Consider the following 16,434-nt stretch of genomic DNA (forward strand, 5'->3'; position numbering starts at 1 on the left):
GATCTGTGAAGAATTTTGATGGGATTTTGATGGGGATTGCATTGAATCTATAGATTGCTTTTGGTAGAATTGCCATTTTTACTATGTTGATCCTCCCAATCCAAGAGCAGGGGAGATCCTTCCATTTTCTGGTGTCCTCTTCTATTTCTTTCTTCAGAGACTTAAAGTTCTTGTCAAATAGATCTTTCACTTCCTTGGTCAGGGTTACCCCAAGATATTTTATGCTATTTGTGGCTATCGTGAAAGATGATGCTTCTCTGATTTCCCTCTCTGTTTCCTTATCCTTAGTGTATAGGAAGGCAACTGATTTTTTGGAGTTGATCTTGTATCCAGCCACGCTACTAAAGGTGTTTATCAGCTGTAGGAGTTCTTTGGTAGAGTTTTTGGGGTCGCTTATGTATAATATCATATCATCTGCAAATAACGAAAGCTTAACTTCTTCCTTTCCAATACGAATCCCCTTGATCCCCTTATGTTGTCTTATTGCTATTGCTAAAACTTCAAGCACTATATTGAAGAGGTATGGAAAGAGTGGACATCCTTGTCTTGTTCCTGATTTCAGTGGGATGGCTTTGAGTTTTTCTCCGTTTAATTTAAAGTTAGCTGTCGGCTTGCTGTAAATAGCTTTTATTATATTTAAGTATGACCCTTGTATCCTTAGTCTCCCCAAGACCTTTATCATAAAGGGGTGTTGAATTTTGTCAAATGCTTTTTCAGCATCTAATGATATGATCATATGGGTTTTTTTTTTCTTTCAGTCTATTTATATGGTGGATTACATTGATAGATTTGCGTATGTTGCAGCCCTGCATCTCTGGGATGAAGCCTACTTGATCATAATGGATAATTTTTCTAATGTGTTCTTGAATTCGGTTTGCCAGTATTTTATTGAGAATTTTTGAGTCGATATTCATGAGTGAGATAGGCCTGTAATTCTCTTTATTGATTGAGTCTTTGTATGGTTTTGGTATCAGAGTAACTGTAGCTTCATAAAAGGAATTTGGCAATGACTATTCTGTTTCTATATTGTGAAATACGTTAAGGAGTATAGGTATTAGCTCTTCTTGGAAGTTCTGGTAGAATTCTGCATTGAAACCATCTGGTTCTGGGCCCTCTGGTTCTTAAACTCTTTCTTTTTTATACATCTGGATAGAGACCCGTGGGAAAGCAATTATGTCTGTGTAACAGACTATGGTGACCCTATTGCTTGCCACCAGGAAGTCAATGAAGAGGCAGGAATTGAAATCTGTAAGCTATGCTTTCTTCAGTGTCAGTGACCTGAGACAGCAGCAGATCCATGTCACACTGACAACTCCACCTGCCCTCCTCTCCAACCAGCAGATTCCACAGGGAAGGAAGAGCTGAGAAGCGAGGAAGGGAGTCACTGCAGGCTTGTTCCTCTGATCAGGTGACCGGCTCCGTCTCCGAGATTCACAGCATTGGAGTGTCTCTCCCATATCTCCTGCATGGTCCCTTTTGCGCTCTCCCTCCTTGGCATCTCTGTGCACTTGGATTTGTACTCTCTCTTGAGACCTCACATTCTGTCTAAGACATGAGCTTATTAGAAGGTAACTCAGACTAAAGCAATCTATTATCCGTGCGTAGGTGCTGAGATATTTACGGTGTGCATACACAGGCTTCTTTCCACATTGTGAGATGTGCTCTCATAACATGAAACACACTAGCATCTGTCTATCCTGCCTGTCTCTTCTCATTGGTGGTGGTTGAACTTGGCAAACTTAGTTCAGGTAGTTGGGTTTGAAGTGCATGAAATATTCAAGGGAGACTTTGAAAATAGGCTTTAAGGTATAGATCTGAAGGGGAGAATTATGAAAGAAATCACAGACGAGAAGAGTACCTGTGCAGATACTCTTTCCTGTGAAGACGATCTCTCCTACACTAGATGCTAACAGACAGGGCTCAAAAGAAGACTGGAATCTCTCACACAGGGCAGCCTTTCAACCACTGGGGTGGGTACACAATCTTTAGGGGATCATTGGGAGAGACATCGCATTATACCAGAGGCAGCCAGTGAGGAAAAAGGGCTTCCATCACAAACCTGGCTAGAAGCTAGAGTGGAGGAGTTGGAGGCACAGCCTCCAGGTGCAGCAACAACTGAGCTCTTTAAAAAAAGACAGACACTTCAGTCTCCACTAAGAAAACCAAGAGAACAAAAGAAGTCCTTACTTCTTTAGGTTTTCCAAGAGGTGGGGTAGAGAAAGTTCCACTCCATCTAATTTAGTCTGGCCTAATTTGAGCGCTAAGGGGCACAGAGGAGAAGGCGGATTCTGATAGGGCCACAGACTTACCCTGTAGTTGCCATGGGGTGGGGATGCCTTGCACCCCTCTGCTGGAGGGCTGTCAGATCTTTTTAGGGGCCAGTGTAGGGATCTAGGGCCGGGCTTGATTTCCCATAGATTGCTGTACCTGGTCTCAGAGCATCTGCATCTTCAGGCTGTAGGTTCTTTATCAAACAATAATAAAATTTGCTCCGCTGTGGTTCTTACACAGAAGTAACTCTGAAATCACCTGATGCTTATCAATCATTTTTCCATTATTCACCTTGTTCTCTTCACACAAGAAAGTAACTTTGAAATACGCAGTCTTTGTCCTAGGGACTGAAGATTTTTTGATATCTAGGTCAATAAATAAGTCAGAGGAGCTGTGACTTTGGGTAGGGAAAGATGCCCAATGTGTTTGTACGCTGGCATGGAAAGGGCTGCGAGAATACGGACCATCTTTCCTGCTTGCTTCTGCCCTTCTATTTTCCCAAACTAGAAATCCTCACACACTACTTTGGGTCCTACTGACTGACTGACAGAATTCGGAGATTAAACTGGTAGCATCCTACAGGTGGTGGGGAATGCCATAAGGCACTGCCCTCCCCTTTGGTGATACTCCCCATCTTGCCTCTGGGGCTGTCACTTCTTACCTTGAGGAAGAAGGGAGAGCAAAAAGCAGACCCTCTTCATAGAAAACAGCTAGCCAGGGACCTGGCACAGTGACTGTCCCCTGGGCTCGCTGCTGTTGGGGAAGAGCTAACTGTCACCCACCCCACCCTCACGCCCTAAGTCAGATGTTGAGCTTGTAGCAACAGCTCTAACTTCTAACCTCGGAGCCTTGTACAGGAGTGATTCATTTTCAGCCTTCTGCTTTCCTTCCAAGAGTCAGCTGTCATGTGCCAGGCCCAACTGTGACTCACTCACATGCCTTTGCCTGGAGGAAATGAACACTTCAGAGATTCCTGAGTTCCAGGCCCCTCCTAAACCAAGGCTCAGCTTACACTGGCTCCAGGATGCTACAGCCCAGAAGCATCCTGCTTTGAGCCCTGTCTGTGTGTTGCTCGGCCAGGCCAGCTAGGAGGCCATTGTTTCCGAGAATGAGAACTAATCTGGAAGACAGTTTACATGACTCTGATATTGCAAAAACAAGCTTAAGCCACCGTAGCAAAACTCGAGAAAGCGAGGGAATATTTGGGCAATGGTGGTTTTCTGAGTGAAAGGTGGTCACTCACTGCTGCTGCTCCTGACTCCATCCTGTGCTTCTGAGAGATTGTGGGGTTTTCAGGACCTCGGGAACTGTTCCAGAAGTTTGCAAACTCTGTGAACTGCCCAGCCTGCTGAAGTAACAAAGTCAGCACTTGACATTGGTCTTTATTTTCTCCTTTTTGGTTAGTTTTAAAAGATTGTCATTGTTTTCTAATTATACTTTTCCACCTGGCCAATACTTACTAAAAACACTGTTAGTTTTAAATGCGGAGTCTTGTGTGAGGAGGGAGCTTGGGCAGCTAGGTCCTTACACTCCCCCTTTCTGAGCAGCTCTTCATGGATGCTCTTCAGGCTCCAGAGTCAGGTTAGCTGTCCAGGCCTTTGCCAAAGCTTCACACTGCCAAGGCCACAGACAGACGAATCACCTAACTAAACTGAATGTGTCACTGGCAGCCTCCCTACTACAGAACTCTCGGCTGTTACTACTCCATCAATATGGTCCTAAGGATGGCTGTGATATTCATACCAATAAGTCAAACAAACAGAAAAAAAAAACAAATATTATGTGTGCAGAGGAGCTAGGAACGCCCATGTTCTGCTCTTGCATACAAGTGAGAAGTTACACAACTAATAGTGATGCTTTCATATTGTCAGCATTTACATTGTTAGTAGCCACTGTATGGGCTAACTGCATAATTATTTTATAAGATATGTGACTGCTGAGTTTGTTATGAGATAGTATCATATATTCTTAATGGAGTCAAATTAATTTTCCAATTTTATTCTTCATTAAGAAATGATTTCACCTAGATCACTTGGATTTTGAAGGCGAACACACACTAAAGTTTGTGTTAAAGCACAAAGAACAGATTCATTTTCAAAAGTGGTTCCTGGGCTGGAGAGATGGCTCAGTGGTTAAGAGCATTGCCTGCTCGTCCAAAGGTCCTGAGTTCAATTCCCAGCAACCACATGGTGGCTCACAACCATCTGAAATGAGGTCTGGTGCCCTCTTCTGGCCTTCAGGCATGCACACAGAAAGAATGTTGTATACATAATAAATAAATAAATAAATATTTTAAAAAAAAGTGGTTCCTGTAACCAATAAAGAATTAAAAGCAAAGGTTAGCATCTTCATGGTGAATGGGAATGTAGCAATGCCTCACACAGAAAAACCGAGAACAACTTTGTAACCACCAATCTGATTCTGATGATGGACAGTGATCCGAAAATGAAACCTAATCAACTTAATTTTTTAATATAATTTATATTTAAACACGATAAATATTAATATTGGAACATAATTTCATGAGTAAAAACCATTTTGAAATTAAGAAAATGTTGTCAGTAATCTCAATGGATCAAATTTACAAATATAGTTAACATCTAAGAGCAAAAGTTTCTTAGGCAACTCAAAGAAATAACATGTTCTTTGCTCATAAGGAATATTCTATTTAAATAGGAGGGCACAGCTGACACAGTTAACAAATCATAATAGCAACCAAACAAGCCATGTGCTATAACTTAAGGAGGTGTCAGAGATACCCAGGGAACAGATCAGATACTATGGGTATTCAATAAAAGGGTAGGAGCACTTGAAGCAGATGCAAATGGAAAAGAATTTGATGAAAGAGTGATGTCTGAGCCAGAACCACCATTAATAATTTTACCAATCCTAGGTAGGAAAGGACACTAATGATACTTGGGTTTGATAGCTTTGCAAGGGGCTTCTGTCTGCTTATTGCCCACATTGGCAGCATTCGTATGTCTCTGTCTCAATTTTAAGAGTTTACTAATGGCCATTTACCTAAATACAATGGCCTATCACAGTGTTAATGCCCTCTTCTGGAAGGGCCAGGCAGGTTGACCTGAAACGTTAAGAAGTCTAGTCACCTAATGTTGGACATCTTGGTGCAACATACCATCTTCACTCTGAAGCTGGATGTTTGTTCTTTGGTACTTTTATAACCTGAATTTTTTGGTGGCACATTTATTAATAGAGAACACGTTCTCTAAGTCACAGTGATAAAGGTAGCAAAAGTAAATTCTACCTTCCGGGTACCTGTTGTTTGTCATCAAATGAGATGCAGTAGTGTCTCCTAGACGACTGAGACCTGAGAGCCCTATTACAATCCAGATTCTGAATCTCTTGGTCTGGGCTGGAGCCTGGATATCTGTGCTTCTATGTGCTCCTAGGAGACATAGTTGTTGGCCTCCCATTTTGAGCTAAAGACTGTGCAAAAGGAGCGGCCATTTTTTTTCCAGGAGAGATGGTTTATATGATACCCTCATTTAGCAGAGTAGCTGTATCATTGACCAAAATCGTGTGTGATCCTTGTCCTTTGTTCTCATCCAACTCTATCTTTGCTTTTAGCACGAAAGCAGGAGATCATCAAAGTCACCGAGCAACTGATTGAAGCTATCAACAATGGGGACTTCGAAGCTTACACGTGAGTAGAGACAGACACATTTGCTTTGCTTCCACACACTAGCCAAGAGCATTCTTTCTGCCATTGTATTTTGTAGGGTATCAGAAGTCCTGCCCGTTTAAGCCCTGCTTTAACATGTTGACAAGAGCTTTCTGTCATATAGGTGACAAAGGACACTCAAGAAAGAAACAGCTTGTTTGTAATTTCAGAGAGATGACTCAACTTCTGATCTAAAAACCAAGAATGGCTTTGTGAATGATGCTTCTTTGTAATCACCCACAGTTCTGAGTGAAAGTAGGCCACCAGAGAAATCCAGGAAGACTAGGATTTACAAAGAGTGAAAGCAGAGAAGTGGGTTAAGAAATTTGTTCCTTTGTAGTTCTGCCAGGGATTGAGACCGAAAAAGATAATAAACATTGATGTCAAGGATTCTTTCCCCTCATAAATCAATGAAGCTCAGCTTCATCTCCATCAGTTCAGTATGTTTTTGTATTAAGGAGATTTTTGACTGAAGAGGAGGATTTTTATGCTTAATTTAAATAGTTACACACTTCTGCGTTACATTTTTTATATAAAGGAAATCAGTTTCCTTGGGAAAAAATAAAACATTTTATTTAAGTAATACAGGAAGTGTCATTGCGAAGCTATTTGGTGATGTAAATCCATGGTTTTTCCTTATTACATAATCCCACTATATGAAAGTATTAAATGCAAAAAAAGAATAAATAAATAAATAAATAAATAAATAAATAGAAAAGGATTTATTCTGATCCTTTATTAGAAAAATGTTTCTCAGTTTAACAGCAGGAAAAATGATCACAAATGAGAAGATAAACTAATCTCCCGACTGGTAAAATTGGTACACATCACTAATTTTAAAAGGCGAAACCAAAACTACCAGAGAATCAACTTAGAAAGGCGTTTACAAAATGTGTCAAAAGTTAGCTTTTGTGCTGAGTGGATAAGACTGGAAAGAAACAAAATTTGAAAAGAATATGAGCTGGACTTTAGTAGACAAAAATATCAATGACAAAATGAATATGGCCTGCTCATGTCCCCTACCTAAGTGTGTGCCCAAGCAAAGCCTGTGATAAACTGAAGCCCTCAAAAACCATAAACCCAAATAAATTCTTTTCCCCTTAAATTGTGGCAAAAGTAAGTAATAGAAGGATGTTCACTGTCCAGACACACACAAAATAGGCAATGTAAAATATGGAAAAGAGTCACTCAGTCTACAGACTAAGCTATCTTACACATACAAACACGTGCATATACCTGAACATGTGTGTGGGCAACCGCTCTTCACTAGCATCTAATAAAGGACACTCAGTAACAGAAACACTAAGGTTGGAGCTTGGATCCCTGTTTGTCCCTGAGCTCTCTCAAAAACTGTGGCTGATAATGCCTCCTTGCTGTATAAATTGCTTTTTTAATTTTTTTTTTTTTTTTACCGTTAAAACCTAGTGAGTCCTCCCTGCATCTCTTAAGTTCGAAGACTCTTAAAAAGATCTTTTTTGTGATGGTCATCTTCTTTGAAAGACAAAAGTTGTGTCTTGCTTTTGTTTCACCGATAGGGTATAATTGTAACCAGTAGATGTGAGGTATTTATAGTTCCCACACAGTTCAAAGTAGGATATTTAAGTAACTCATTGTCTTAAGAGCCCATCACCTCTTCCTTGCCTGGAGAGGCCTGTCATTTGACCTAGATTTGTACTTCCAGGCCCCAGGATAATCCAATATTACTTCCATTCTTAAACTTCTTAGGTTGAAGAACATGTTGATGAGGCTCTGGCAGCTGGTCCCTAAGTTTTCCTCACAGTACCACCCAACCAATATGTCCAGAATCCTGTCAGTCTTTATTAATCTGAGACCTATGGCAAGAGAATGAATAATAGAGAAATGGCGGATAAGTGATAACTGTAGATGATAGACAAATGATAGATAAATAGATAGATGATAGAAGGATAGATAGATAGATAGATAGATAGATAGATAGATAGATAGATAGATAGATAGATAGATGATAATGAATGACAAAGAAGCAAAAAAAAGAGAATAACACTTGCAAATGCCAATGTGAGGTAGTATGGAGTTTGGTTTGACAGACTGACAACTAAGCCATATTTTATAGAGGAAATAATAACACCTGGCAGAATAAATTTCTGTTGCCATAGGAACACTGTTCTTCCCGCTTCACTCCTTAGGAAGAAATTATATATATATATATTTGACTTGGGCTTAAAAATACCTGCCCAGCAGGCAGTTGGAGACAAAGTTCATTATTTCCCTTGTACCCCCGCCTTCCTCGCAAAGGATAATTGCTGCGGTTTGAGACCTCAAAGTGTTCTCTCCAGGCCATCAGCTCTGCATTCCTTTGTTTGTGTCTTATGAAACATGGACTCGTGTTGCCCAGGCTGGCCTGGGACTCCTGCTGAAAAACGTGTGTGCCCCACCATTCCTGGTGTGCCAGCACCATGTTCCATGAACTGTGCTAGGCTCTGAAAAACCACAGGGAGTTAGGCTTGCAAATTTGTTTCCCTGATGAACAGTCAAGAAAGTTTCCCTCCAGTATTGAGCATGTTCATTTGGAATTAAATGGGTTCCCACCCACTGCATTTCTCATTTGAAGCAAATTAATAAATAGGCCGAAAATTTTTTTTATTTGTACCCTGAGTCTTTGCTGCCTTCCTCCAACTCGGGACCTTCCACGTCCCTGCAAAACTCTGACTCATCCTTAAAAACCCAGCTCTAATTTTCTTTCTTTCTTGTATCATTTCCATCCATTATAACCTGCCTTTGAACATGTTGTATTAACTTATATTTTAGTATCGATGACTTATAGTCGCCTCCTACTATAAATCACATTTAATAGTTTGAATAAGTAAATTTCTCCAAAGAAAGCCCATTCGTTTCTTGTGAATAGTTTAGAGATGCACACCCCTTTGCTGAATTCTGCTTCCGGAATTAAAGGAACTATTATGCCTATTTGAAGCACTTATTAATTTTCTTTTGAAAGTGAAATGAGTTTTAAGCATATGCTTAAAGCAATCTTATGGACATTCCCGGGAAATTCAGACTGACATTCTACCCTTCAAGTCACTTACAACCTGGATGTTTGAGAAGAATGGAAAAGTGGGTCCCTTACAAATCATTCCAAAAATGATTGATTTCCCAACCAAAGATGATTTGAAAGGACTTAGAGTATGTCCTCGACTTTGAAAAAACTTGAAACATAAGAAACTTAAGTCAAAAAGTTAGAAAACGAAAGAATTAACTTTGGAAATTAAAAAGCAAGAAATGATTGTACTTGCGCTGGTTAGCTTGGTTTTGTGCCTCTACAAAATGACAATTTGGAGTCTGCTTTCTGATCACCTTGTCAAGGTCTATGGTAGAAATTTCCTATTTGGTTGTATTTTTTTTTTAAAAAAAAATCTCTTTCCTTCACTGACAGTAAGCAAGAATGCTTAGACTTAAAAGAACGAAACTGTCAGCACAGTTACTCATGAAATCTTCCTCTTGTTGCAGAAAAATCTGCGATCCAGGCCTCACTGCCTTTGAACCTGAAGCTTTGGGCAACTTAGTGGAAGGGATGGACTTTCACAGATTCTACTTTGAAAACGGTAGCTATTCTACGTTCTTTCCCAACTTCTCCTTGAACTTCTTACAACCTCACAGACTCCTTGGCTCTTTCCTGCAGTGGGGATTTTTACTGAAATATATCCACCATGAAAATTGTGCTTTGGGGGAACTGAAAGATATGTACTTCATACTTAAATAGTCCTTTATGTTTTGGAAAATATGGAAACACCCGTTAAGACCAAGTGAATGGAGAAGATAAGCCACATAACGTTATGAACATGTATTGCTTTGAATTTTTGTCATATGGTTAATATGGAGAAGAGAAACCACAGGCAAGATGCCCACAGTGGTTGAGCACTGATGAAAAGTCTTTCGAGTTACAGCACAAAGATGAGCAATCAGCAGGTGTTTCCGCTCAGATGGCAAAGGTCTTAATATCTGAGTGGCTCGGAGGAAGCATATAGCTTTCAGAAAACAAATATTCCAAAGCAGTTTCTGCAAATCAGAATAAATAAAGATAAAACCGGGCCAAAGGCCCAGCATTAGCACCAATTCCCTCCATCATTTTACTTGGGCCTCACAGCCTTAAATGTTGCATTACATTTCCATGGTACGTGAAAGGAATTCAGACTGTTTGCCATGAGATCCTGTTGAATTAAGGAAGACTTGCATGATAATTAAGGGAATTAGGTTCCCTTCTAGTGATCAAAAGCATTGACAAGTCTACATGGCATGTGGTTTTAGTGCATGAGTTTCTCTCTCTCTGTCTCTCTCTCTGTCTCTGTCTCTCTCTTGCCATGTGTTTGCAAACAAATAAGCAACAATAAGTAATTTAAATTAATTTGTGTTAACAAAGCTTGGTTAAATATTCTCATATTCCTTATATTTCAGCATTTTGATGGAGGCATCTCATATTACTTCTTTAATCTGCCTGTCCATCAACACCATTTTATTTCTAGTAGAAATCGTTAATTGATCCATTAATACTTCACCCAATTCAGCATTACACTGTGCACTATTATTTTCCATAAGTGTGTACTGTCCATAATGGGGTATTTTTTTTATGTCACTAACATTTCAGGTAATTTAAAGAAGCATTGCCTGAGAATGAGAAGTGTTTGGGTAACAGCTAGAATAACTCAGCCTATTCTAATCTACAGAACCCCATCAATAGGAATTGTGTTCAGAATCCACAAATCTCCTGATCAAATGATTAGAATGGATATAGGTTATTATCCCAACACCAGAGGTTGGAACCTGGCGGGGAACGTCATAACCAGCTGTGTGAGCAAGCAATGGATTGTGAAGTGTGACTAGCTGATCACAAGACCGTTCTGACCAAACTGAAGAGGCACAGGATTTGATGCAGAAACATCATTCAGGGAATCAGTGACTTTAAAATTGACGCTTGAGGTTCTTCCCTCATCCTACATGCTAGTTACAGAAATACCACCGCAAGTCACCCCGTCAACAGCCCCAGTGGGAGTAGCTCAGGGTACCTGAGCCAGGGTTTCTCCTCCTCTCCTCATAGTGTGGCTTCTGCTTCTAGCCCTTGCTTTATAACTGCATCTGTTTAGCTTTTCTGCCTAATCAATGAAAATTTCCAGAATAGTATAAATTGCCTCTTAAGGAAATCAAGGAAAATGAAGAGTATCCACTTTTGCTTCATTGTTTGCACTTTATACAACACCCAGCACTCAGCTGGTGCAAATCGATTAATGCGACAAGGCATGGAGGAGTACCGTTCCTCGTCGATCCCACCTGAAGTTAATCCTGATTTTAGTTTACTACATTGTAAGACCTTAACTTGTTTTCTTTTATATCGTTCTCTTTCAGCTTTGTCCAAAAGCAATAAACCAATCCACACTATCATCCTGAACCCTCACGTGCACCTGGTGGGAGACGACGCAGCCTGCATCGCATACATCCGGCTCACGCAGTACATGGACGGCAGTGGAATGCCAAAGACGATGCAGTCGGAAGAGACGCGAGTGTGGCACCGCCGTGATGGGAAGTGGCAGAATGTTCACTTTCATCGTTCGGGGTCACCCACAGTACCCATCAAGTAAATATTCCTAGGCTGTCATATCTTGTTAACGTGCCCCCTTGTAGTAGGCAAATTTAGAAAGCAGTATTTAAAGAGAAAATATCGGGTGTTATCAGTATTCTTCCTCACATGTCATGTTTAATTCCCAACAGACAGAAAATAATAATAATAATAATAAGACAGATAACTCACGACACATCTTGTGAGTGCCTCTCCTATGCTAGATGCACGGAGAAAAGGCATTTTCCACAAGAAACATGCATTCTGCTTTGGGAGGCAATTATTCACTAAGACCTTGGGAAAAAAATAAACTACACGCTTGACTTGAGAGTTGGGTGCAGTGAACAACCAATGCATCAGAACATCCATACTCTGCCTAAGAGACTAAATTCTGAGCAAAATTTTACACAGGGAACAGAATCTGAAGATACAGACATGGTAATAATACACAAGTGAGAGCGTCCAAGCTAGGGAACCATCGTGAAGTTACAGCGCTAGGACTTAGAAACACTAGAAGACAGGGCAGGACAGGACGGGCTGGCTCGCTGGCATGTAGGGGAATGATAGGAAATCATTTGAATCAGTAAAATGGGATGAGCTGAAAGTGAGAAGAAAGCAAAGTCGGGTGAAGCCTGGCCCACTGATCATCTCTTTGCAGCATCCCCAGGCACTGTTTGAAGATGCCAGGTGTGGCGCCCAGGTCTCACAAACAGTCACTCAACACGCCCCAGCAAAGCTCTTTCGACTTCTCAGTTTGAAGGCAGATTATCAACCACAGAGATTTTCAAAGGTCCTCTCTGTCATTTTAGCCACCATCTACCACTGTTGGATATGCAAAAAAGGAATAAAGAGGATCAATAAAGGCAAAAATAAATCCCAATAACAAAAAATAGATTAAAATACATTTAAAATAACGTAGCTATGTTATCAAAAGGAAGACACAAAAGGAGTGAAAAATAAAGTGTGTATTAGTGTTTCTGTGGTTTTCAACCCCAAAGAGGTAACCCCAAATTGCCAGCTGTTCTAGATAGGATGGATGTGTTTTGTATTGGGCAAGGGGCTAGTTTTCTCTGTAGTTTTCTGAAGTGTTAAGGGATAGAGCCTATTTAAGAAAACTTCCTTTTATGCCAGGTGGCTTAAATGGGGCTTCTCTTAATAGGCCACCCTGTATTCCAAATGGGAAAGACAACTTCTCAGGAAGCTCCTCTTTGTGGCAAAACATCTGAAAACCATTCACATTTGGGTCTTGTAAGTAGCATCCTGCCCCACGGTTCTGTGTGATGCGGCTCATGCCGGAAAAGCTGCATGGCTGGTGTTCTTCCCTTTCTGGACATTGGCTCAGCAATCTACTCAGTGAAACCCAGAGGAGGTCTTTGGAAATCCATCGTGGCTTTGCATGAGTCCTTAGTTCTAGCGTCCATTTTCTAGCATCACCACTGTTTGCGAGGTAACAGGCGCCAGGGAGGACCTTTTTCCCAACAGCCGGATCGCATCACTTTCACATCCCGGAGTTCTCACATCAAAAGCCAGTGATACCTGGGTTAATGCGGACAACTCTAAGCTATCCACAGCAATTTCTATTAAGCATTGTAATCCTTTTGAGCCTTGCTGTCTTTCGGAAGTTGCAATGTTAGGTGTCGACGGGTTAATATGTACATGAGCTCACTGTGTCTGAATGAATGGAACGGCGGGAGCCTGGGGGGTAGGGGCACAACTGAAAGTCCAGCTGAACTTGAACTTGAAACAAACACAGAGGAGGTCATTCTGGTGACAGACAGATGACTACAAGTAAACCCATGCTTGTGTTGTTGTTTGTAAAGGTTCAGGGTACAGACGTGAGGAGGTGTCACTGTTTCTGGTTTCTGTTCAAGATGGAACAGAACCTTTAAGAAATGGTGCTCTTGGTTATAGCTTTAAAGACCTGGATGAGAATAATCATTCTCTACTTTTGAGACTATATTCCTTGCTGAACTGACTTTTAATTTTGATTTCCCAAGGAATTTACGCATAATGAGCAAAGCGCACAGAGTGAAGTTGAACTTTGATTCTGTTTCAACCAAATACTAACATGAATTTATTAAATTTGTCTAGTAAATATGAATACTTAGAACATATATTTAATAATGTGATTGAAGCCTGTGACCCCCTACTCTTCTTTTTCTTTCAGCTTAGCTTTGTTTGAACAGATACATACTATGGATTGCCTAGAATTGTCTTTGTTAAAAGTGTGTTATTTTGTCTTCCAAAGATCACAGGCAAAGATCTCATACAGCGTATTTCCAAATCTGAGCTTGAGCTACGTTATAAAAATTGCACCTTAGTAACATCTGTGGCCAAAAGTCGCGTATTTTATAGAAAACAATATAATTTATTTCTTCCTCCTTTTCAGCTAACTGTCAACAGTGCCACTTCTGCGTTCTGTTCTCAAGGCACCTGGCGGGAAACCCTGGGACGTCCTCTCCTCCTCTTCATGCATGTTTCTGATGCATGAAGTTGTGAAGGTTCTCCATGTAATGCACATGTGACCCGTCATCGTATCATATATTCCTTCCTATGTGTTGTTTACACTCCGGCTACTGGATGGGACGCTCCATGCAAACTTAAGTCACCGTTGGCAAACCATAGAGGGAGGTCAGACGAGAAAATTCCGCAATATTCCAAGTTCAGCTGATCCATCAGGTTTCTCTGTTTATGCCAAGATTTAGAAGATTTCATTAAGATTATTGTTCTCGGAATGACAGTTTGTGAGAGAAAAGTAAATCTTTTTAGAACGCTGCCATTAACCTTTTTGGGGCTTTTTGTTGGGATTTTGGGTTTGATTTTTTTTTGTTCATTTGTTTTTAAGGCTAATATGTGTGTACCTTCAGTTCCTGGTGTGATCCTGGTAGAAACGAATGCTTTTCTCTGAAAGTGTTGGTGTTGTGTCAATGGAGTGGTTAGGTGGGCAGAATCTTGCGTGATTGCAGGGACAAGAATAAGTTGGTGTTCTACCATCAAAGCCATGTTGATTTGAGTCAAACTGAATACTGGGAAAAATTAACATCATTTACGAGTTTGATTGCTTTCAGATAAGCACAATTCTGGTGAACACTTGACACTGATTTTGCTTTTTTTCTTTCTCAAATTCTGTTGTTTTCGTTTTCTAATATTTGTTTGATTTTATTTTTCACAATCTCTCTCTCTCTCTCTCTCTCTCTCTCTCTCTCTCTCTCTCTCTCTCTCTCTCTCTTTCTCTCTCTCTCTGTTGGTCTGTCTATATTTATGTAACTGGTAGTGTGTAATAATAACAGTAAAATTTGCATATGAAGGTAAAAATAGAAATCAAGGTCTTTTGGAGGAAGCTAAAACTAGCACTTCCTGTCTTTTCAGGGCCCACGGAGTTGTTATAGGATTTGAAATAAAGGTTTTTAATTCAGCTTAGGCCACCACTTGTGCATAGGTATCCCAGCTAGGTTAAAAGCATTGGAAGTGTTGAGACTTGCGCTAACAGGAGTAAGAACCTGCAACAATGTCCTGGTTCTTTAGCGACTAGGGACATCGTCTGAAGACCAAGTGGAGGGTGACCAGGGTGGCATGCAGAGCACTTGCTTGGACCTGGTGGCGTGTGAGGGCCTTGACTGCCTCGCTCTCTCTAGCTAGTACTGTGAAGGATATTCTTCATCCTCCATCGTGTTTGAACTTGATCTTTAGGCCGTGTGCAGTCCTAGCTTCTCTCTTGAGTCACAGTGTCAACTTCCTGCCAGGAGCTAGGGGTTTTCCAGATTAAAGCAAAGAAGAAAAGGAAATGCCCCAGTTTTCTTTGTGGTTCTCATTTGGTCTTTGTTGATTCAGTCCCGGTGAGGCTGTTTCTCCACCCCGAAATGCTTTGTGGTGCATGGACTTTCCATCAGCATTGAACAACCGTAGCTACTCACAGTCCTCAGAAGCCTATTTTTAAAGCGGAAGCAAACAGCAAAAAGAAAACACCCCCCTCCCCTCTTTTTTCTCATTTCACCTTTTGGTCTTGATTGCTAATCACTTTAGATATTGTTGCTAGTGAATGTATGGTAGATGGGTTGAAGCTTTTTCTGATAATTACATGATTTAAAACAATATATATTTAAAATGAATATATACAGTAAATGTATTGAGCCGTGTTAACCTGCCAATGAGATCTGTGAAAAACGTAATGGCCTCACTTTTCCCTTTTAATTTCTTTTATCTTTCTGTGAAGCAGCTATACGTGGCATACATGTATTTAAAGACACAAATAGTGGTAGGATTTTTTTTCTCTTTTTGTACACTTTGAACTTAGCATGTGGTGTTGAAGTATTACATAGATCCAGTCTGTCTTCTGCACTAAGATGCGAGGAAATTGTGACTTGCTCTCTCCAGCACAGTGGAATCACACGTTCATCATCTTCCATTGTTTGGAAAATACTGCAGTTTACCATGGGACACTGTATATATTTCTTGCCATAATGGTAAATGACTGATTGATATATTTAAGAGTTAATAAATTTGTGATTTCTGCTGACAGCGTGTTCATCTTTATTGCTTAAGGAATACTATATGCATGCATGGTGCTGGCCACTACCGAGGACATTATGTCCTGCCCTGGTCTCCTTCAGGTAACAACTTGCTGTGACAATGGCAAGCTGTGTGTTCTCTGCACACAACAGTGCAGTCTTCCTACAGGAAAGTTAGCCGAAAGGAAAGTTGTTGGCAACTGAGTATCCTAAAAGTTTCTCTATGTGCACCATTCTGTCCACCTCTTGCAAAACTGCTAGACCGTCTCCCTCTGTTAACATGAATCTGACAGACAACCCCAGGACACAGCCCTACCCCTCCACAACTACAGATTGGAAGAGCACTGTTAGTTAAATCACCACATGCAATTTCTCAAGTCCACTCA

General features: G+C 40.6%; 1 protein-coding gene across 7 annotated transcripts in view; it reads left to right on the forward strand.

Annotated features, from left to right (window-relative positions):
- The window catches only part of Camk2d (calcium/calmodulin dependent protein kinase II delta), a 248,640-nt gene extending 232,582 nt beyond the window's left edge, over positions 1–16,058 (forward strand). For 6 of the 7 annotated variants that reach the window (XM_050142608.1, XM_050142756.1, XM_050142539.1 and 3 more), the window contains 5 exons: positions 5,860–5,935; positions 9,440–9,534; positions 11,330–11,558; positions 12,700–12,788; positions 13,930–16,058. In XM_050142608.1, the coding sequence (XP_049998565.1) occupies positions 5,860–5,935; positions 9,440–9,534; positions 11,330–11,558; positions 12,700–12,766 (467 nt within the window). In that variant the 3' untranslated portion in view covers positions 12,767–12,788; positions 13,930–16,058. The remainder of the gene's footprint in view (positions 1–5,859; positions 5,936–9,439; positions 9,535–11,329; positions 11,559–12,699; positions 12,789–13,929) is intronic. The other variant, XM_050142778.1, reaches the window with a different exon arrangement.
- Positions 16,059–16,434: the final 376 nt, after the last annotated feature.

The sequence above is a fragment of the Alexandromys fortis genome, unplaced genomic scaffold, assembly GCF_014885135.2.
Source record: "Alexandromys fortis isolate MF-2015 unplaced genomic scaffold, M_Fortis_MF-2015_v1.1 scaffold_19, whole genome shotgun sequence".
NCBI lineage: Eukaryota > Metazoa > Chordata > Mammalia > Rodentia > Cricetidae > Alexandromys > Alexandromys fortis.